The sequence below is a fragment of the Lutjanus erythropterus genome, chromosome 10, assembly GCF_056507025.1.
Source record: "Lutjanus erythropterus isolate fLutEry1 chromosome 10, fLutEry1.hap2, whole genome shotgun sequence".
Lineage (NCBI taxonomy): Eukaryota > Metazoa > Chordata > Actinopteri > Lutjaniformes > Lutjanidae > Lutjanus > Lutjanus erythropterus.
Window position 1 is genome coordinate 20020519 of NC_139326.1, and position 21908 is coordinate 20042426.

Genomic DNA, 21908 nt, shown 5'->3' on the forward strand with positions numbered 1-21908 from the left:
AAAAAGCATTTCCACATCATGATGTCCGCTGTGAGGGGCCAGTTTATCTGAGGATCAAACTTTGATGCATCAGGATTCAGTACACGGCATATACTGAGTACAAAACAAAATCTCTCACAAAATATTATTGCATGTATGGGACAAGAACTTTACTTATTTGGTCTAAGATCAGTGCTTTCTGCCAACATTAGGGAGAAGCATTTTTGCCATATAGTGAAAAAAATGGCTTTTTGCTCCCTCTAGTGGCAGATAAACGCATTAAGTTTCAGGTTTTGGAGGGTGAATATCTATGCATTTTTGTGTGTGTGTATTACATAATGAAATAAAATATTAAAAACTAGCAAATAATTGTACAATTCAGTGACAACTGAATGAAGAGGGCTTAAAGTAATCAACATGTGGCTGTTTGCAAAATGTATTCAAAAGAAAATACAGTGTCTTTGTTATGTGTTTATATTGTTACAATACAAGCTATTTGTGTTGGTTGGTTATTATAACTTAAGTCTGCACCTCATAGCCATGCAGTGTAATTTGGATGAAATATGTACACCCTATGATCAGTGTCTACATTACTTAATAACTGAAATTAGGATGTGTAACAGACATTTGTGAGAACTGAATAATCCTCCATTATCCTTCTAGGGTATTACAATAATATCCTTATGAATTATTTATAAATGGCCTATATTTCTGTTTTGAATTAGGTTGCAAACACTTGATAAATCATTAATTATAAACACGTTATAACATCGTTTCATAAATTGATGTGGGCACAATATTTGACAAGATCCAGTTAGTGATTACTTCTAATTGATCTTACTAATGAGTTACCAGCAATTATAATTGATAAAAGGGAACATCTCATGGTAAACAATAATGTCTTCCTGTACTAATCTGTTAATTTGATATTTTAATTTGATATAGTAATTATGCTATGCCAAATGAACCTTTTTAATTATTAAAATATGCTGATGTTGGCTAAATGTGAGAAACCTATGAACAAATATGTGATGAGGCTGAACTGGTATAAAAGTAAACAAACTAAGTGAGCAATGACACCTGCAGCTTAACAGTAGGTTACCGATAAATCTAAAAGATTTAAAACTGTTTGCCAACTAATTAATAACCTAATTAAAAGTAATTTATAAATCATTTCTAAGGGTAGTCTTGCAATTGTGTGTCAAACAGGAGGGCCTAAAGTGACTGAGAGAGTCCTGCAGAGCCAAGAAAGAAAAAACATTCTCAATAAATAGACGCATAGTCGGTTGAAGTAAAGTACATTTTGCTTTTTGCTGAAGAATATCACTGTTGATGTGGAGGCTTGTTGAATTTTTGCTCTACAGAAGTGGTGAAGAAAGTTGATGAAAACTTAATTAAAGCATACCCCAGTCTTCCTGAACCACTAACCCTGGTAGGCCTGAGACTTCAAGGTCAAAGGGTCACCAAACCAGAAAGTGTCATGGAAACAACAAGACGCACAAACATGAGACCTCTTGTGATTAGGCCTAATTTGTTCTTTCCATATGTCTGACATGCGTCAGTTGTACTTGTTTACACTTGTTTATGCTACAGCTTTTGCCCTCTGGAGATCCACAGGTTTGCTTGAACCCTGACAGGTAGCACCCCTAATCTATAAATGTAATGCCCGCTCGTCTCGTGGCGGAGCGTCAGGATGCTCCTCAACGCCACCATCCCTCTGTCGGTGGACTTCGACACTCCGGAGGACTTCCTCATCTTCATCTTCCACATCCTGTTCGCCACCAGCGCCGTGCTGGTGGCTGGCTCGGTGGTCATCGGGATCTCCGCCACCCGCTCTCTGCGAGGCCAGAACCGGTTCATCTTCATGCTGAACACGAGCATCAGCGACACCCTGACCGGCTTCTCGGTCTACTACCTCGGCCTCTTCGACGTCCAGGAGGGATACCCCTCTCGGAACGGGACGTACTACATTTTACCCTCATTTCTGGGAGTTAATGTGTTAACCTTTCTGTTTGCTCAGTTTGACAGGTACTTCGCCGTGTGCCATCCTTTCTTTTATAACCGCTACATAACGAGGTCTTTTGTCATTGGTATTTGCGCGTTTTGTTGGATCTACACGTACACTATCCTCACGGTGCAGAACATGGTGCCCATTTCAAAGGCAGCTCAGATAAACGCGTTTGGTGTCATGACTCTGCAGATTATAGTTCTCGTTAAAGTTTTGATGACTATAAAATTATACATCATAGCCAGGAATCAGCTGGTGAGAGAAGCTCCCAGTGCCGACAGGGACAACAAAAAGGAGTCTCTGCGCATCATTGTGTTTGTGGTTATTTGCTTCTTGGCTCTGTGGTGTCCATCTTTTGTCAATATAATTGTGAGACAGCTGACTAGGAAAGGTCTGAGGTTTAGGAATGAAGCCACTAACCTGTTCGCCACCATGGCGCGCCTGAACGCGCTGGTCACACCGGCTCTGTACATCTGGGGCAGCCCGGCGCTGCGGGGGGCCGTGTGGAGGACAGTGTGGCGGAGGGTCTGCCCCTGGCGGAGGGCAAGGTAAGAGGTCTCATCATGAGTGTGAATTTAAGTGTCACTATTTAGGTGTTTTACAGACTTAATGTTCTGTTTTGAATCAAATGAGAATGTGCTTTTGTTCGATTTCAAGTAAGAATAAGAAAGATAATTAGTTCAACTCTGTCTCTGCCCCCAACCTCTTTCTTTTTTTTTCAGGATCGGCTTTAACATTGAAGGACTGACAAATAAATTATAATGAAGCATCATCAGCATCATCATAAGGTATCATAAGCATTGAGCGAATGACATGTTTCAATCACTTCTGCATTAATGTGAGTTTTCAATCAATCATCAAGTTTTATGCTTTTGATGACGGAAACAAAACGCACTGGACAGATTGGACAGTTGACCTTTTTGTGTGTGGAAATCCGGGTGTGAAATTAAAGGTGAAATATGGACTGTGTTTGTGATTCGGTGAATGAATCCTTCCTGAATGTGCTGCTTCTGCATATTTCAAATACAGTTTGGGGCTAAACCCACATGTCATTTGGAAATCGTGACAGAAAACACACCTGTCAAACTTGTCAAAAACGTTTTTAGTTATCTGGATTTTTTTTTTACATAATCTACATGTAGACCGTATTTCTTATTAACTCATGGCTCGTGTGTTTTTACTGTCTAGAAACCCGTCTTCATCCAGGTGCTACTATTGCAACCTGCAATTTGCAGGTTAAAAGCCTTTTATTTCTCTCAGTCCCATCTTAGTTTTCTTTAAAGCTGCTTTTAAAAGTTTGGATTGTATTTTATGCAATTACAGAACTCTTTGCATCAAAAGTTGTTTAGTTCACCAACTAACTACGTGACTGCCTATTTTACCACATGACAGTTAAGATTTTTAAACGAAATTAGAACAAATCCTTGTCGCTGCCAGACGAAAATTCAGGACCCTGGTCAGCTCCGTATTGCTGTTGTCAATAGTTTGTGAATACGGGCCATGATGGTGTGATGACAGGCTCAACTTAACTTCTTCATAAACTTCATCATTCAGTGGGTCTCAACCTGGGGGTCGGGACGCACCCAGGGTTGGAAGATGGAGTCACAAGCCAAAATCGTTGGGAACCAGTGCTCTAATATCACGTATCTGGTGTAATCCATTTTGTATTGATGTTTGAATGAAATAAACATGATTTTTTTAAGGAATCAAAATAAAATTCATCACAAAGGGAATTGGCAATGGGACGTAATGTATCATCACTCTGCACGGCCATTGTCTCCTCCTACACACATCCTTCCACCAAATATCATCAAGGAAAAAAACTGAGGATTGCACGAGAGGAAACTGAGAAGACTTAAAAACTGAAGTGTTACTCTGTTTTAGTCGCAGTTCAGGTGGGCCTGCTTTTCCCGTCATGCTCCTCGCGATCAACACAACGCCCATTCCTCTGAGTGTTGACTTTGACAGTCCAGGGGACTATTTTCTTTTCATTTTTCACATCTTGAGCGGGATTAGCATCGTGTTGGTGGCCGGTTCGGTAGCACTTGGTATTATTAATACCCGGGTACTTTTAAGACAAAATCGGTTTATTTTCATGCTGAACACAAGTATTTGTGACACAATGTCCGGCTGTGGTGTTTTCTATCAATATATCTTCGATGTGCGGGTGGGCTTCCCGTCTAAAAATGGCACATATTACATTTTACCATCTCTTCTTGGAGTTAACATCATAACATTTGTGTTTGCACAGTTTGACCGATATTTTGCAGTGTGTCACCCATTCTTTTATGATCGTTTTATCAGCACAAGAGTGATTATATGTGTCAATGTATATTGCTGGCTGCATGTTTATGGTATGCTGTTCATACAACACATGGTGTCACTTTCTAAAGCTAGAGACATCGCAGCATATAGCAGGATCTATCTCATGCTGGTAATTTTCATAAAAATAATTATGACAATCAAGTTGATCTTCGTGGCGAAGTATCAGCTCCAGCGAGAGCCGCCGGGCCCGGAAAGAGACAGTAAGAAAGAGTCCTTGTTGATCGTAGTGATGGTGGCCGTGTTATTTCTGCTGCTGTGGTCTCCCGTCATCCTCTATTATGTGGTGCATTCGCTGACGGGGAAATATCTAAATATAAAAAACGACGCTGTCAATCCATTTACCATTTTGTGCAGGGGCAACGCTCTGTGTACCCCGTTGCTCTATCTGTGGGGGAGCCCCTCACTCAGGACGGCCGCGTGGACAACTGTGTGGAGCAAAATCTGCCGCTGCAAACCACACAGCTGCTGGGAGAGACGCATAAAGACTTAATGGCGCAAATGATAACCAAATGTAATTAATACGGGAGGCTTTTCACACTTTAACTTCAGCAAAATAACAGCAGTGACAAAATATTAATAATTTACATTCAGACAGTCAAAAAAATTAAACAGCAACGATACAGGCCTTTTAAAACGGCAGATAACCTATTGTAGGTTTCTGGGCCCATCTCCTCTGAATTACATTCATATGCTACTAATTAGCAAAGGCAAATGTATTAAGAAGGAAATAATATTGTTTTACATCATTTTAAAAATAACATTAGGAACTACTGTTAAGTTAAGCTTTAATGACCACAAACTATAATGTAAAAAGTAAAATAAAATGAAAATGAAAATCTCATCCTGATGGCTCACTGTAACTTTGTCTGGGAAAAAGAATAATAATAGCCAGAAACAGATCTGGATGTTCTTGTTTCCTTATGTAGGCCACGGTATCAGTAAAAGACGGTTTCATAACTGTGGTTAGAACGACTTGTAGTCAGAAAAGGCAGCCTATTTATTTATTTATTTTTTCCGCTAATATTACAATGCAATATCACATTCTCACCACAGTGTAACATTTAAAAAATATATGTTTAAATATATGTCTGTTTATTTTATTTAACGGGAGATTTAGCCACACTTTTGCTAATTTTCATCTGCAGTCATTTGCAGGCTGACGAAATATAAAAAACACCAAAAGAAAAAGCACATAAGCACAGACAAAAATGTCATTTAGACGAGGGAAGTAAACAACATATTTGTCTACACTTCACATACTGTAAAAATGATCATAAATGCTGTAATTATTATTATTGTTGTTGCTGTTCACAATTGATGCAAGTTCACTATTAATTTGCACATTTTCGTCTTATAGGATTCATAAGGTTGACGTGATGATTTGGAGGATTTCACAGAGACAAAGAGCTTGTCTTTCTGTCTTCTTGAGTGTTCACACAATTAGACTCCGGGTTTGTAGAAGTGTTTAAAAACTAAAAAGTTTTTGTTTTGTTAAAAAAAAAAAAAAAAGAAAGAGCAAAATCTTTAGCAGACAGTGTATTCAGACTGTCAAGGAGCAACATTAGTCTACAAGGCCTCTCATAATCACTGAAAAAACTGTAAAATGTGCTCTGCACACTGTATAAATGTGTTTTTAAAAAGAAACAAAAATTAAAACAAAGACAAACTTGCTGGTTGTTGTATTATCTTTTGACATATAGTAAAGTCATGACAAGCCATTGCAGAATTATTCTGAAGGCCACAAATGAAACTGAAATAACAGTTCAGCTTTTGTTGATCTTGTCTTGTCTTACTGGGGTCACAAAGGTGGTGTTGTAAAGGACCACATTATTATTGAGAAACAAACGGGAGTGTGGCTTAACAATATGCAAAAATAAAAAAAGAACATATAAAAATTATGATGTTGTGGTTTTTGCAGTCTGCACCAAACAAGTATGTTCCCTTTATGTCTGAAGAATATAATGTGTAGGTTGGGCTGTCTCTCCAGCACTTCATTTCATATGTTTTGACACGTTTAACCTTTGAAAAAAAAAAAAAAATCCAGTTCCTGAAATTTGGATGTTATGGAAGAGGACTCAGCCCACATGTTAAAAAAAAAAGTATTTAAACTGCAAGTCAGAATTCTGAATTTAAAGACTGAAGTCAAAATTCTGAGAGAAAAGTCAGAAGTTTCAAGTCGCATTTCTGACATAGCAGACAGTTTAAAGTCATAAAATTGAGTTTAATGTCAAAATTCTGATAAAGAACACGCAGAAGCCAGAATCCCCCAAATAAAGCTAGAATTCAGGTTTCAGGTCTGAGTCCAAAAAAAAGTCAGAATTCAGAGTATTAAGTTAGAAATCGGAGCTTAAAGTTAGAGCTTTTTATTTGAAATATGGGGATTTCAAACCTAAACACTGATATGAGAGAGAAAGTGAGATTAGCTCATGTCTCCTGGGGGGAAAACTTGTTTGTTTTACATGGGTGGTGGTTTATCAACCAGCTATATAAGGACATTAAATTAAACCTGCATCACTGACACGATGCTCCTCTCCAACACCACAGACTCTCTAACTGGAGGAGTACCTCTCTCAGTAGACTTCAGCAGTCCTGTGGATTACCTCATCTTTATTTTCCAGATTTTATTCGCTACAACTGTTGTTCTTGTTGCTGGACCTGTAGTCATTACTATTCTGGCCACCAGAGCGCTTCGCCTCCAGAACAGGTTTATTTTCATGCTCAACACCAGTATCTGTGATACACTGGTTGGATTTTCGGTGTATTATCTCGGTCTGTTTGATGTTCAGGAAGGATATCCTTCGAGAAATGCAACCTATCATGTTTTACCTTCTCTTCTTGGGGTAAACATATTGACATTTTTATTTGCGCAATTTGACCGGTATTTTGCGGTTTGTCATCCATTCACATATACGCGCTTTATAACCCGAAGAGTGGTTATCTCTGCAAATGTCTATTGTTGGTTTCATGTCTACTCTCAGTCGATCATTTCAAATTTTCTGCCACTTTCCAAATCAATACAGCTGTATGTGTTCAGTATTGTCAGCTTACAAGTCATTGTGCTCACCAAAGTGGTCATGACCATTAAACTGTATGTTATTGCCAGGTACCAGCTTGACAGAGACCCTCCCAGCGCAGAGAAAGACAGCAACAAGGAATCATTAAGAATTATTATTTTTGTTGTCATAAGCTTCTTGGTGTTGTGGTGCCCCTCTTTCATCAATATCGTCCTCAGATTGGTGATAGGACGAGGACTGACGTTTAGAAACGAGGCGACCAATCTTTTCGCCATCATGGCTCGTTTCAACGCTTTGTGCACACCGGCCGTGTATTTGTGGGGCAGTCCTGCTCTGAGGGAGGCCATGGTGAGGACAGTGTGGGGCAGAGTGTGTCCGAGGTGCAAGAGGAGGTAAGAGGTTAAATAAACGGCCCCGTACTGCAATGAAGATGCTATTCATTTCCCTCAATAAGCTTGTAAGATTCTGTTTATCCGCTTGTTTCTCAGAGTTGGCTCTTGTCCTGCAGGAGGGAATGACAAAGGGAGGCCTCTGAAGATTCACTGAAAAATGTTTTAACAAAGGACTTCGTCAGCAACTATCGCATGGTTTCGGTGATAACAGACTGCATTACATAGCCAGAAACAGGAACTCCAAGTGTAAATTTGATTTACATCATTTTATTTGTCACATGGTGTTTATAGGTTGTTCCTGACCTTCCATCTGTTTCTTTATGCTTCATTTAGGCCCTTTTTTGGTTTTAATTAAAGCCATTTGCTCCTTCAAATATTTTTCCTCGCAATAAAAAATATTTGCAATTTATGTGTTATCTTTTTTCTAAACTCAACCCTGATATAGTACAGTACAGGGGATTGCATTCTTAACTGTACGCTGCTTTCGCGGTCGCACATTAACAAATTGTTACAATTGATAAGTGAATTTTGGGTTAAATTTAGATCTTAAAATAATCGACTATTTGACCGTGCATTACTTAATTCTTGCTATTTATTTGGACAGTACCTCCATAAAGACACTCACTTGTCTTTATACTTTTAAAGTTATATTATGCAGGTTTTTCATAACATGGTTTAATACAAACACACTGTATTATACTGAGTGAGCTGGATATTTTCATAAAAATAGGTTCAGATTATGATTATGATTATTATTATAAGTGTTGTTGTTGTTGTTGTTGTTGTTGTTGTTGTTGTTGTTGTTGTTTCGGGATTGCCAAATAAGTTATTTCTAGGTCATGGTAAATGGTATATATATATATATTTTTTTTTCGGTATATGAGGATTCATGAGAGTTTAAGAGAAATTAACGCAGGGTAGAAAATGGGTATCATTGGACTAAGAAGCCAGCTTTAACATAGATATATTTTAACTTGCTGCTGGACTTTAATTTTAAAGAGCTCTTGATCAATTTACATTATTTCCACAATAATTCAAAACACAAATGATGTGGACTGGAGGTAAGTTTGGATCTGAGAGTCAAACTTTCGTCCTCCAAATAAACACTGACATTTTTCTTACACATAAAATATTTAAGCACTGTCCATAAATTACTGCAGATACTGTACTGATACTGCGCAACAGAGAGCCCATGTGAATCCCAGTTAAACTAACTGCATTAACATATAATAGCTTAACCAATACCTTTAATGTGGTGACGACATCACTGCGCGTCGTGCTGGTCATCGCGGACAGCTCCTGGTGCTGAAGTTATGTCAAATAAACCTCCTGCTTTTAGGGACCACAGCACACTCTGGTGGTGGTTTTGGACTAAAAAAAAAAACACAACAAACTTAAAATGAGTGATAAATGAGTGACAAAGGAAACGCGGTTATATTAGACATTATACGTAAAAAAAAAAAAAAAAAGTTATCCCTATCAGGCAGTTGGACATGTTTTCCAACAATACTGATAATATGTTATAACAATTTGACAAAAAATGTTTGTTATATCACTAGAACGGATATTTTTTTATGTTGTTGCTGCATCCTGATGAGGACCTATATTATTAGCTGACAGCACAATAAAAAATGAATAAAAGCCCAATGGGCTGCAAGTGTGGAAAAAAATTCAATTAAAAAATGTAAAGTGATCATGTCTTCAAAGGTTGAAGTAAATTCTCTGCAAGACCTGATGAGGGAAATGTCAAAGGGAAAGTCATTTAACTTACACTGAAACAAAAACAACAAAACAAACAAAAATAAAGACAAAAATCTCACCTTGCCAGTTATCAAGTTGTTCTATTTGTGACAAACAGTAAAACTAGAATTATCCCCTTTGGTTGTATGCCTCCTCCAGCCAGTCAAGTTGCAGGTTATATCCATGTCCAGACTCATATTACACATGTAGTGAAGGCTTTGAGGGAATTTCATAAAGGGTATTAAGCATCTTTTGGCAAAATTGAAGTTATCACTATATTGAGATGTATGATTCCAGTGATTTAGGGTAAGAAACATACAACCTTCACTTGTAGACTATTAGAGGAGCACAGAGGACTGATAGAGAGCTGAACATTATGATGTCACAATGAAGGTGATCCTCCACCTTTTGGATATAAAATGCCATCACATTATTACTTTAACCTATTAGATACCTGTGTGTGTGTGAAATCCTGTCCTAATCAGCATATGAATTGCTGAGTTATGGCCAAAAACATGTCTTCTGAGGTCACAATGACTTTGACCTTTGACCTCCAAAATCTAATCAGTTAATCACTTGGACACACCACACTTATTTTGTGTCAATTACACTCAGTGGCCACCATATTAAGTACAACTGCACAGTCTAGTGTAATTCATTAGAAACAGCTCTGCCATAAATCCCACCTTTAACAAGTTTACAATGTTCAGTTTCTTATGTTGGTTCAATGCTTCATACTGAGGTCACAGATAAAGGTGATTATTTTGATGTGAGTCACAATGTTAGCTTAGCTGTTCATTTTTATTGAATAGAAAATAGAAAAAATATTGTGATTTTTGCTGAGGACCGTAAGAATAAAATTTATAAGTTGTGGCATCTCTTTAACACTTTAATTTGTAATGGATATATTTGACATTCATCAAAAAAATTGCAGCATCTGTGATTTGGGAATTTCAGAAGTAGATTAGGGCGACATACGAAAATTTGAGTTTTAAGTCAAAATTCTAACTTTGTTCACACAATTCAGACTCAGAATTCCTTCTCTGAATTTCGACTTCAAACCCAATTTTAAAATTGTTATCAATATTTGAAAATTTTAAGCCAAAACATTGATATGAATAGTGTCTCGTGCGGAAAACCTGTTTGTTTTTACATGGGTGGTGGTTTATCAACCAGCTATATAAGGACATTAAATTAAACCTGCATCACTGACACGATGCTCCTCTCCAACACCACAGACTCTCTAACTGGAGGAGTACCTCTCTCAGTAGACTTCAGCAGTCCTGTGGATTACCTCATCTTTATTTTCCAGATTTTATTCGCTACAACTGTTGTTCTTGTTGCTGGACCTGTACTCATTACTATTCTGGCCACCAGAGCGCTTCGCCTCCAGAACAGGTTTATTTTCATGCTCAACACCAGTATCTGTGATACACTGGTTGGATTTTCGGTGTATTATCTCGGTCTGTTTGATGTTCAGGAAGGATATCCTTCGAGAAATGCAACTTATTATGTTTTACCTTCTCTTCTTGGGGTAAACATATTGACATTTTTCTTTGCGCAATTTGACCGGTATTTTGCGGTTTGTCATCCATTCACATATACGCGCTTTATAACCCGAAGAGTGGTTATCTCTGCAAATGTCTATTGTTGGTTTCATGCCTATTCTCAGTCGATCATGCTAAATGTCTTGCCACTTTCCAAATCAATACAGCTGTATGTGTTCAGTATTGTCAGCTTACAAGTCATTGTGCTCACCAAAGTGGTCATGACCATTAAACTGTATGTTATTGCCAGGTACCAGCTTGACAGAGACCCTCCCAGCGCAGAGAAAGACAGCAACAAGGAATCATTAAGAATTATTATTTTTGTTGTCATAAGCTTCTTGGTGTTGTGGTGCCCCTCTTTCATCAACATCGTCCTCAGATTTATGACAGGAGGAGGGCTGACGTTTAGAAACGAGGCGACCAATCTTTTCGCCATCATGGCTCGTTTCAACGCTTTGTGCACACCGGCCGTGTATTTGTGGGGCAGTCCTGCTCTGAGGGAGGCCATGGTGAGGACAGTGTGGGGCAGAGTGTGTCCGAGGTGCAAGAGGAGGTAAGAGGTTAAATAAACGGCCCTGTACTGTACTGATGCTATTCATTTCCCTCAGTGCGCTCGGCAGCTGTTTACCCGCTTGTTTCTCAGAGTTGGCTCTTCTTCTGTGAAGAGGAAAGGCAAAGAAAGGCCTCTGAAGACTCACTGAAAAATGTGCTCGTCACCAACCACTGCATGGATTCAGTGAGACTGCATTAAAATAAACGAAACAAATATTCAAAATGTAAATCGAATGAAAAAAATAATAATAATAATCACAACTGAATTTGTCACATTTGCTATATAAACTATTCCTGACCTTTCAATGGGATTTTCTTTGTGCTTCATTTTGGTGTTTTTTTATGTATATGAAGCTCGTGATTCCCTAAAAGATTTTTCCTCTTAATAAAAATAACAATCTTTTTTTCTTAAACTCAATCCTGATATAGTATTTTGAAATATTATAAGGGAAAAGATTGCATTTTACCGTAGGATACTGTGTTGTGCTTGCACAGCTCTTATCAGCTCGCGGTCGCACATTAAACAAGTATTACAAAGCTGCGCAATCAATCGAAATATTATCGAAATCCCAATATGGTTACTTGCAATATACAAATCACTGACACTATAGTTTTTTTGTTAAAGGAAAAATATGTGACAAAACAGCATTATAATGAAGTACTGCAGTGCTGCAGAGACGCCCTGGTCTACAAATCTCGTTCTGCAAATACAGAAAACATGTTTGCTTGGCACAGACGCCAACAAATGTAACTTAATTGTGATTTTAATAGCTATTGTGATGGAAAAACACATATATATATTAACACATATATTGCAATCCGGTATCTGTCAAAATAATTGCAATAAGATTTTTTCACCATATTGTGCAGCCCTAGTTCAAATATTCGACTGTTTGACCGTAGATTATTTCATCTTTGCTATTTATAAAGGGAGTATCTCCATAGTTCACTCACTTGTCTTCACACTTAAGTTATTTTCTGAAGGTTTTTGAGAATGTGATTTAATACAGTAAAATATGGCATACTAATAATTTACTAACTTATATACCATCCCATTGAGTGAGGTGGATATTTCTTCTTCTTATTATTATTATTATTGTTATTATTATTGTTATTATTATTATTATTATTATTATTATTATTATTATTATTATTAAATTGTACTTTACTAGATTGTCAAATTATCTATTTATTTTTGGTGCTTTGAGCATCACTGGCCAGGGGGAAAATGTGCATTCTGGGGGAAATTTGTTCGTTTAATATACAAATTTCAACCCCAGGGTTCCCTTTTATTTTTTATGTATATTTCTCATTCATTTTTATTTAATTCTATTTCATTTAAAATTTCAATTTACTCCTATTATGAGTGACAAGTGATACTTATTTGTGGAAAGTGTTTGATTCTAGTCCATGCCAGATCTGTAATGTATTTTTCACTCACTTAAATAAAGTATAAATAAAGAACTTCTTATGATTTATCGTGTTTTTAAAGAGCACAGCAACGTCTGGTGGCGTTTTTGGATTAAAAACATACATGAAACGAGTGATACTGGCTATAAATGCAGTGATATACTAATAATATGTTATAGCGCCTCGTCAAAGAAGCATATTATGTTGTATTCGCTATCAAATATACCGGAATGAGAAGCTTTTGTTAAATGACAACACAAGAAAAGTTGAATAAAAGACTAATGTGCTACATGTGAGAAAAGGGGGTCATATTTTCAATGCTGAATTCAAGTTTTTCGACAGACTTCAGCATGAGGTTGGTGTTAAAGAAAAACAACGATATTAGATCACATCATCTCAAGAGATCGAGGCTGGTGACTTCACTGTACAGCAGGTCTTCAAATATAAAACAGTGGTTGCACTTCAGACCCGTTTGCGCATGAACGATGCTCCTCTCCAACATCACAGACTCGATGACAGGAGGAGTTCCCCTTTCCGTGGACTTCGACAGTCCCGAGGATTACCTGATCTTTATTTTCCAGATTTTATTCGCTACAACCACTGTTCTCCTCGCCGGAACAGTAGCCATTACCATTTTGGCCACCAGAGCGCTCCGCCTCCAAAATCGTTTTATTTTCATGCTGAACACCAGTATCTGTGACACGCTGGTTGGGTTTTCAGTATATTATCTAGGGTTGTTTGATGTTAATGAGGGATATCCGTCTAGAAATGCAACTTATGGTTTCTTACCGTCACTTTTAGGGGTCAATATATTAACGTTTCTATTCGCACAATTTGACCGATATTTTGCTGTGTGCCATCCATTCATCTACAGCCGCTTCATAACAAGACAGTTTGTTATTGGCATTAACATCTACTGCTGGGTTTATAACTTTGCTCACTTGCTCGCCAGGAATTTGTTGCCACTTCCTAAGGCGATACAACTTTACGCTTTCAGCATTGCAGTCTTTCAACTGGTGGTGCTCACCAAAGTGGTCATGACCATCAAACTGTATGTGGTCGCCAGATTCCAGGTGGAGAGAGACCCTCCCAGCGCAGAGAAAGACAGCAAGAAGGAATCATTAAGAATAATCATTTTTGTTGTCATAAGCTTCTTGGTGTTGTGGTGCCCCTCTATGGTTAATATCATCATCAGATTTGTGGCGGGGGGAGGGGTGACGTTTAGGAACGAGGCGACCAATATTTTCGCCATCATGGCTCGTTTCAACGCTTTGTGCACACCGTCAGTGTACATCTGGGGCAGTCCCGCTCTGAGGGAGGCCACGGTGAGGATAGTGTGGGGCAGAGTGTGTCCACGATGCCAGAGGAGGTAAAACATTGTGGGAAACCATGCATAAAACATTCACCGTCATGTTCAAATCTATTTTTCTACACATACATTCATATATGCGTTTTTATTCATCCATGTAGTCGTTGCTTATATTAATTAATCATCTAGAAATTCTTTTTCTCAGAATCGACGCCTGCCATGGGAGGTGAGACACCAACAGAGCACGGAAATAAGAAGAACCGAGAACTTATTCTTATTGTGGGGATTTTTTTTTCCATCTCTGTTCATGCCTTTCTTTGCCCCCTCTCTCTGCTCTCTGTCTTCTTACTACTTTACATTGAAACTGTATAGCCTATTTAATATACAGTCACTTTTTATTCAGTCACTATAGTGTTAAGTTTTCATCCGAATCGCCTGGTGATTCAGGGATGGTGTCCTAAAAAAAAATGATGCCACAGCCGCTCCTGAGACGTGCTGCATCTGAGATGTAGTGGTATACTGGAGTTTCTTTTAACGCCAGCACAGCCCTTTAAATGTGAAAAATCAAAAATTATGAAACAAATGTCAAATAAAGGGGAAAAAATGTGTTAGATTTATTTAAAACAAAGATTTGGATTAAATTTAAGCTCTAGTGTGTGGAGGGGGTGTAAGTGGGCAGAGTGGGAATGCTTGACTGGCGCGTTTCTACTGGCCATTAGATGAAGGAAATTTAAGGTTTCACGCAGATGTTTCCAAAGTGTTTTTCGGCTATAGCAGATACTTATATTTTAATATGTACTTGTCGCTGTTCACGGTGTGTGGTGCTGAATCGCAGTCAGGACTACTGTGTGTTGAGCGCACAAGTTTTTCTTTTTGGCATTGCGGTTATGTTGTGAATGGTTTGCTGGTTGAATCCCTTAGCTTTTTTACACCAACTAAAACCAAAATCTGACTCCTTGGTCCAGATGGTCCCGCTGACTCACACACCTGCTCTTCCTCTATTACCAGAGACATGAGTTACTCCTTACAACAAGTTTATTAAAACGCTCATTGCTTATATCAGTCCAAAACGACTTATCATGATGAACGGACGCAACGATAGGGCCTGTGGAAACCGAGCTATATATTTGTTACAGAACACACATTTTTCTACAGTGAATTGTAGGAATAGTTTAATATGTCCCTAACTTGAAATGTAATTATCCAGGTTAATTATTGACATGTCTTGCCCCTAACAACCGAGACACTGTGAGGATCGGGTTTACGGAGCATCTGCGTAACAGAGGTTCACAGGATATCAGATAATGCAGGGGCCGTTCAAGTCCACAAATAATTCATGTAGATGAAAAAGCCACAGGCTTGTAACTTAATATTATTACTGAAATGCCTGCCATTCTTAACTGAGATCTGTTAGGTCTTTGTATTTTTTATTCAAGATGTTTATTATGAATTAGGTCTATATGTTCTTTTTTTCTGAAGAAAAAAGGCCATGTAGTCTGAAATAATTATAGACTACTATGATCCCCATAGTAGTCAGTAGTACAGCCCCTTATAAACTGTTCATTTTAAATTCATACACGAATTAACAATAAATAAAGACATATTTTCCTCATCTCATCATTTTTCTCCAAGTGAAATACTTAAGTCCAGCATTCACATATTTTATTCTGTATCCATAAACACTGATGAAATATTTTCTGTAAAAACACATTCAGTAAGGACTTCAGAATTTATTTTTATGTATTGAGAGCTAGCAGACACTACTCTAACCTTGCATGGAAAGGCTAACACATACATGGCCTCAGATTAAATATCTCTGATTCAAACTTTTGCATACATTAAATAAATGAAATAATAACTCCAATCAGCTGTTCTGACCTATTTGTACTTTGAGCAAAAATAAATAATACAATTTGCCCTCACTTACAGAAGCAAAGAACACCTTTTAGCAGCCCAAACTTATTGGTTTTGTAACAGCATGTGGTGCCTTTAGGAGCACTAATACATGCAAACTCAATCCCTCAGTGATTTTCAAAATACAGTTGTGGTCTAAATAAGGCATGGAGCTCTTCACAGCAATTGTATTCATTCCATTTACAGTGTTGTTGAACTTGAGTCGAATCCAGTAAGGGGGACACACACCCTCATCCATTTTATATTACTGATTGCATCAGAGGGTGCAGCTAATGTATGGAAGGGGTTTACAGACCTGTATTAGCAATCAGTACCTGACCAAGCCAAAGCTCTCTGAAGACGAGGCAAAATACATCAGAAAGTTACACGTTAACAGGCAGAAATCTCATTATGGAAAATTCAAAGGGACACCAGCTCGAGGTGCAATAACAGCTCTAGATCACCGACAATTACTGATATTTAAGAAAAATGCTGAGACAAGCTAATAAAATCACTTATTGTCCAATAAGTCTCATGAAATAATTCCAATATCTGTAAACTATGGTCAGCTCAGGACAGTCTCCAGATGAACTCAGACTAGATATTTCTACAATGAGTAATAATTTCAGAAAAACAGGCCATCAAGTGAAAGCATCTTTGCAAGATGCAATAACTTTGTGATCTAAGGGTATACACACCTGTTGTACAACGATACAAACTGCTGAGTCCAATGCTAAGACATTTCCAGTCAATATGTGGGACTCCACGTTAGTGACAGCCAACACCTGAAGCACAGAGAGGACAGACTGCTGCGAACAGCTCCAACTGCAGGTTCAGGACCCTGGTCAGCTCCATGTTGGTGGGGAATTTTGGCAGGAGGCTTGAATCTAAATGTAAAGGCTATGCTCTTATTAATGAGATAATTTATTTTTCTAATTTCTTCACTCTTTACATAACTATTACAGTGTACTGCAAGGAAACTTAAAAACAAAATTTACAAGAAACTGCTGTCAATCAAGATATCTTTAAATAATTCTTTTAAGGCATTGTAATATTTGTTTTTATATAATTTTCACAAAAGGCTATTTGTTATAAATCATTTTTCAGCATCTTTACTTTGTACACTGAAACCCAAACACCACATTCGCTCAATCCTACTTATTGAAACTGCTGTAAATATACTTTGGATCTTGAGTTTTGAAAAATAGGAATAAATACATATGTAGATGTTATACAGTACTCTGGACAAAAAAGTGTATAAACTATGAAAAGTTGTATTGATGTGCATGTCAGAAAGGCAATAAATCATAGTCTTTTAAGCAAAAAAAATCATTTCATATTTATTAGCCATAAGAGAGACAATGTTCATTTTTGGTCAACCTGTTTAAGTTCATGCAAATAAGCAGGAATCACCTGGTCCAAAAGCTCTGGCTAAGGGTCCATTTGGACTCTGTTAAAATGTTTGCTCCGTATGCTTTATACTGTGTATTTAGGTGTGACAGAATCATGTGTACATATGTTAGTTTCAGTAGTTCACCACTAGTAGGTGTGGATTTGTTTAACCTCAACCAAAAAATTTCCATGTGAGGCTGTGAGTTTCATCACTGCTGACACAGTATGTACTCATGTATTCATGGAGGAAGTGCACGTAGTGCGTCATTTCTACCACAGTGTCCATGGGGGCTGCTTGAGTGGGAATGAGGCCAAAGAGGAAACATTGACAGGAATGGAAATGACGGCCCACGGCAGCGCTTGTCTCTGAAGAGATCGCCTGATCATCATCCTAGAATACAGAAAATAGAGTACACAGAAAAGGGGAGAAATTATTTCAGTGTTTCTTCTATTCATCAATATATATATATTTTTTAATCAAAATTCAACATTTTTTTTGTGCACAGAAAGATTGCACAGTCTGCAACTGAGTGTTTTCATGTTGATGCCAAAATAAACAGTGTCATTTGTCAGAATCTTTGTTTTTTAATTTTCAATACCATGCATGTTCTCCAGCCTTTGCCACTTTCGTCTCAAAAATATCCAGGGAAGACCTTGTATTGATGCTTAAATAAAAACACTTCTGAGTGATTGTTTGTGTCTGCCAATGTCTTACCCATCACGTCCCAGCAGGAATAGAGCAGGTATACTTGGTTTGGCAGTGCTTCCATCAGTGATCATGTCAAGATACTGACTGTCATTGTCCTCTGCATTATCAGCGATCAGAACAGCTTTGCCTCCAGCTTCCTCCACATGTCGGGCCTTCTGTACAAAGGAGCAACCTCTAGAGCACACACAAAAACAGAGAAAGAAATAGGAGACACTTTTTTTTTAAATGCACCAGCAAACACAGGCTGTATTACTACCAATGATCTGTTATCGCACATTCATTAAAAGCTTTCCTGTCAAAAAGGCATGTTCATTCACACATAGTTTCCAGTAAAAGGCGTCAAAAATATGACATCACTACCTAACTTACAAATATAAGTGACATCATTATTACGATTATTTAAAACATTCACACTATTCCAGACAATCATTGGTCATTGTGTGTAAATGCCTGGTAGCCACTGTTCATAAATAACAAGTGTGCAAGTGCAATTCTCTACAGATGACTCTTAATGGACATATCTGAACAAGACTAGGCTTCCTACATCTTGATATTATTAAAGGGGTCATTCCCTTTGTTTTTACACAGGATATTAACAGATGTGGCAAAAGTACAGACATTCTTTACTCAAACTGAAGCACAGATGCTTGTTTAAAAAAGTCTAATAAAAGCAGAAGTACTGATTCAACTTGCTTACGTTGTGTATTATAATGAGAATAAGCAAGAATTTAATATATTTAATAGTCAGGTTTTTTTTTTTCCAAAGTTAGCATGAATAGGGTTGATTATCAAACTCATACTAACCAAATTATGTTGGTACTACAAAATACTAATTCATGTTCAATCAAGCTCTGGTACCTGACAGCACATCAGGGTCAGAGAGTAACTTTAAATATAGAGAGAATAAGAAAGAGTGAGATGACGTAACTCCTGTGGCTTGTCCAACACACAGTGAATCAGGGAAATGGTGAGATTAAAGCTGTCGAAAATGTAGTAACCGTTACCAAAATTTGACGCAGATAACACAAGCTGCAATATTTGTAGCATGAAATGCAAAACAGGCCAGGGAAACATGTCTAACTTCAAGAAAGACTCCATGACGCACACAACAACATTTGCACTATAGGAAGAGGAAGTAGAGGTGTTTTATTTTGTTAGGTGTGTAAATGTTCTAAATAAATAAATAAAATGTTCTGAGTAAATAGCAAATTTTGTTTTTATGAAAAAAGTACCGAACAAGTTACCACTGAGTACTGGTACCAGTTTAAATGGGAATGGTACCCAAAATAGGCATCTACAATACAGCAGCTCAGACAGGTTGGTCAAGAACAGTTACCTAACTTGCTAGCTACTTAAATCTCTTCATTTCTCAAAGCTTAATCTGAGGTTGCTTCATTGCGTTTCCTTCCCCACCACTCCACTACTAAATGGCTCCAACCATGCTTACAGTTCCAGTTTCCTGCTACGGGGTTGTGTTCCCATCCTCTATGGTAGAGGTGGGACAGTCCAACCAAACTCATTTCCCTATTTAAAAAAATATAGCACAGATGTTTGCATAGCTAATAATAACATGTCACTTCATCGGTTTCCAATTTCTGGCGCTCACTTGTCCTGGCAAATGGAGTGCATTCTTCAAATGTCTTCATAAGAGTTGTTTGTTTTGATCATACAATCTTACAACCTTTGGTCAACAAACCTGTTGACCTGACATCCATTTTACAAACATTATCTGTGCAATCTTTGCAATAAAACCCGACTGTTTGCTATATTGAATTCTTGGTGTCTCTCTGGGGATGGCGTGACACAGACAGACTGAAAAAAAAGTGTGATTTAAGTTTTGGTAGAGAAACAACTCTGGATGTGTGTATGAGCCATAGAACTGCAACTGATATAATGTGCACTGTAGCATTATGCTAACAACCTCTCTGTAAAAGCAGATCATGGAGTCATTTTATTCATCCCTTATCTAACATATCACACTCCCCTACTCTATGGCTTATACAACTATGAGGTGCTGACATATGTGTACATACCAGGGATGGAAGTAACCAATTACAAATACTCAAATTACTGTAATTAAGTATTATTTTGCAGTAGTTTTTAATATGCAGTACAGTGGAACGGAAAATGCATAAAATCCGCAACCTCGGAGAGGAGAGTGAGACCACTGAGCAGCAGAACAGAGCAGAAGTTTGGAGTAATTTAGGCTTGAGATTTGGACAGAGAGATTTCTTTTGTTGGAAAGCTGCTACTGATAATACATTAAACATCACTTAAAAAGTAAGTGCTTTTCTAACACCAGCACTTTTACTTGTAATTGTAATGAGTGGATATTTTCCGTATTCTTTCCACCAGTGGCACGTACCCCCTTTCCACCAGGATCACTTGTCCCTGGATAATTTCTCTGTCCTCCAGGTCTGAGCAGCCGTCTGCAGGGTCTGCTGGCACGAGGTAAATCTCATCATAAGATGATGTCTGGGGACCAGAGGAGAGAAGAAGGGAGCCATGATTAGATGGTACATATGTGAGGCTGTGTTTGGCCAACAACAAATGAAATTCATAAGGGAGCAGAGAAAGAGCACTGACAAAATCTCCTCCAAAGTCTTTAGCAGGTGCTGCACTGAAGATGTACCCTATCTCCTCTGGACTGATGACTCGGAAATAAAGCAGCTCATTGATCCCAAGACCTAAAGGAAACCAAAAATAAACGCTTACACAATAGCTTTTCTTAGACTCGTGAATGACCGCATCGTCAGTATGAAGTCAGTTGACCACAGTGATACGAGATGGAAATTCAGAGGGGAACATGACACAGCGCACCTCTACACTTTACGACACAAGTGGTGAATCACGAGGGCTACAACAAAACCTTCGGCGTGCCTCTGAAACCCTCCAGCTAACACCGACACGTTAGCTTTAGCTTAATTAGCTGTTTACTAGCATTTGAAACGCCCCTCGCCCTCGCTCTCACCTGACATGCGACTGAACTGCATGAAGACACTCCAGAGGTACAAAACTAAAGCTGTGGTCTGGACAACCTTTGCCATGTTCAAGACATTTGTAGAGCTCCTTAACGTCCCTCTATGCGTTTAAGAGAGCGGTCTTTCGTCCATATGAAGCTGTTGTCTGTCAGAGAACAACAGAGCAGCAGGTCAGCAAACGCTTCCGCGCTTCTTTTCTGCGCATGTGCAGGTTGCAGTGACAGCGAGCCACCACACCATACACAATACATTGGATGGACGTAAATACCAATAGTATACGTAAAATGACAGAAAAAGGTTTAGTATGTCCAAATATATGTTGGCCCTATGTCATTTGCATGGGTGGAAGTAACTAATTCATGAAAACTAGGGCAGCAACTAATGATTATTTTCATCACTGGTTAATCTGTCAGTCATTTTCTTGATTAATCAATTAGTTATTTGGTCTATAAAATGTAAGAAAATGAAAACTGTCGGTCAGTGTTTCCCAAAGCCCAAGATTATGTCATCAAATATCTTGTTTTGTCTAGAACCCAAAGATATTCAGGAGTAAAGAAACCTTTACATTAATTCAGAAAAATTGTGACATTTTATTCTTCAAAAATGACTGAAAATCATTAATCGGTCATCAAAAGTTGGTGATCAATTTAATATTTG

General features: G+C 38.0%; 6 protein-coding genes across 6 annotated transcripts; 5 read left to right on the forward strand and 1 right to left on the reverse strand.

Moving 5' to 3' along the window:
• The first annotated feature begins 1672 nt into the window (after nt 1-1672).
• Nucleotides 1673-2539, forward strand: LOC146320351 (uncharacterized). Its single transcript, XM_084729518.1, has one exon. The coding sequence runs from the start codon at nt 1673-1675 to the stop codon at nt 2537-2539; it is 867 nt and encodes a 288-aa protein (XP_084585644.1).
• Nucleotides 2540-3869: 1330 nt separating this feature from the next.
• Nucleotides 3870-4972, forward strand: LOC146320352 (uncharacterized). Its single transcript, XM_084729519.1, has one exon. It carries the CDS (start codon nt 3903-3905, stop codon nt 4800-4802), a length of 900 nt encoding a protein of 299 aa, XP_084585645.1. The 5' UTR covers nt 3870-3902; the 3' UTR covers nt 4803-4972.
• Nucleotides 4973-6819: 1847 nt separating this feature from the next.
• Nucleotides 6820-7872, forward strand: LOC146320353 (uncharacterized). The gene is made up of 2 exons (XM_084729515.1): nt 6820-7718; nt 7815-7872. Exons 1-2 carry the CDS (start codon nt 6835-6837, stop codon nt 7870-7872), a joined length of 942 nt encoding a protein of 313 aa, XP_084585641.1. The 5' UTR covers nt 6820-6834.
• A 2532-nt stretch (nt 7873-10404) lies between these two features.
• On the forward strand, nt 10405-11706 carry LOC146320354 (uncharacterized). Its single transcript, XM_084729520.1, has 2 exons — nt 10405-11558; nt 11649-11706. Exons 1-2 carry the CDS (start codon nt 10675-10677, stop codon nt 11704-11706), a joined length of 942 nt encoding a protein of 313 aa, XP_084585646.1. The 5' UTR covers nt 10405-10674.
• A 1698-nt stretch (nt 11707-13404) lies between these two features.
• LOC146320355 (uncharacterized) lies at nt 13405-14340 on the forward strand. The gene has a single exon (XM_084729521.1). The coding sequence runs from the start codon at nt 13453-13455 to the stop codon at nt 14338-14340; it is 888 nt and encodes a 295-aa protein (XP_084585647.1). The 5' UTR covers nt 13405-13452.
• Nucleotides 14341-17822: 3482 nt separating this feature from the next.
• On the reverse strand, nt 17823-21346 carry LOC146320356 (protease-associated domain-containing protein 1-like). Its single transcript, XM_084729522.1, has 5 exons — nt 21242-21346; nt 20857-20957; nt 20636-20745; nt 18277-18444; nt 17823-17952 (listed from the first exon to the last, which is right to left on the reverse strand). Exons 1-5 carry the CDS (start codon nt 21315-21317, stop codon nt 17832-17834), a joined length of 576 nt encoding a protein of 191 aa, XP_084585648.1. The 5' UTR covers nt 21318-21346; the 3' UTR covers nt 17823-17831.
• Between the last annotated feature and the right edge of the window lie 562 nt (nt 21347-21908).

What these genes read in the sequence shown, in the direction of transcription:
- LOC146320352 (XM_084729519.1), top strand. Translation starts at nt 3,903, where the DNA reads ATGCTCCTCGCGATCAACACAACGCCCATTCCTCTGAGTGTTGACTTT.
- LOC146320354 (XM_084729520.1), top strand. Translation starts at nt 10,675, where the DNA reads ATGCTCCTCTCCAACACCACAGACTCTCTAACTGGAGGAGTACCTCTC. An exon ending in TGTCCGAGGTGCAAGAGGAG is followed by an intron (nt 11,559 to 11,648) that starts GTAAGAGGTTAA and finishes CTTGTTTCTCAG; the next exon opens with AGTTGGCTCTTCTTCTGTGA.
- LOC146320353 (XM_084729515.1), top strand. Translation starts at nt 6,835, where the DNA reads ATGCTCCTCTCCAACACCACAGACTCTCTAACTGGAGGAGTACCTCTC. An exon ending in TGTCCGAGGTGCAAGAGGAG is followed by an intron (nt 7,719 to 7,814) that starts GTAAGAGGTTAA and finishes CTTGTTTCTCAG; the next exon opens with AGTTGGCTCTTGTCCTGCAG.
- LOC146320355 (XM_084729521.1), top strand. Translation starts at nt 13,453, where the DNA reads ATGCTCCTCTCCAACATCACAGACTCGATGACAGGAGGAGTTCCCCTT.
- LOC146320351 (XM_084729518.1), top strand. Translation starts at nt 1,673, where the DNA reads ATGCTCCTCAACGCCACCATCCCTCTGTCGGTGGACTTCGACACTCCG.
- LOC146320356 (XM_084729522.1), bottom strand. Translation starts at nt 21,317, where the DNA reads ATGGCAAAGGTTGTCCAGACCACAGCTTTAGTTTTGTACCTCTGGAGT. An exon ending in AAGACTTTGGAGGAGATTTT is followed by an intron (nt 20,746 to 20,856) that starts GTCAGTGCTCTT and finishes TCTGGTCCCCAG; the next exon opens with ACATCATCTTATGATGAGAT. An exon ending in TTCCTGCTGGGACGTGATGG is followed by an intron (nt 17,953 to 18,276) that starts GTAAGACATTGG and finishes TCTGTATTCTAG; the next exon opens with GATGATGATCAGGCGATCTC.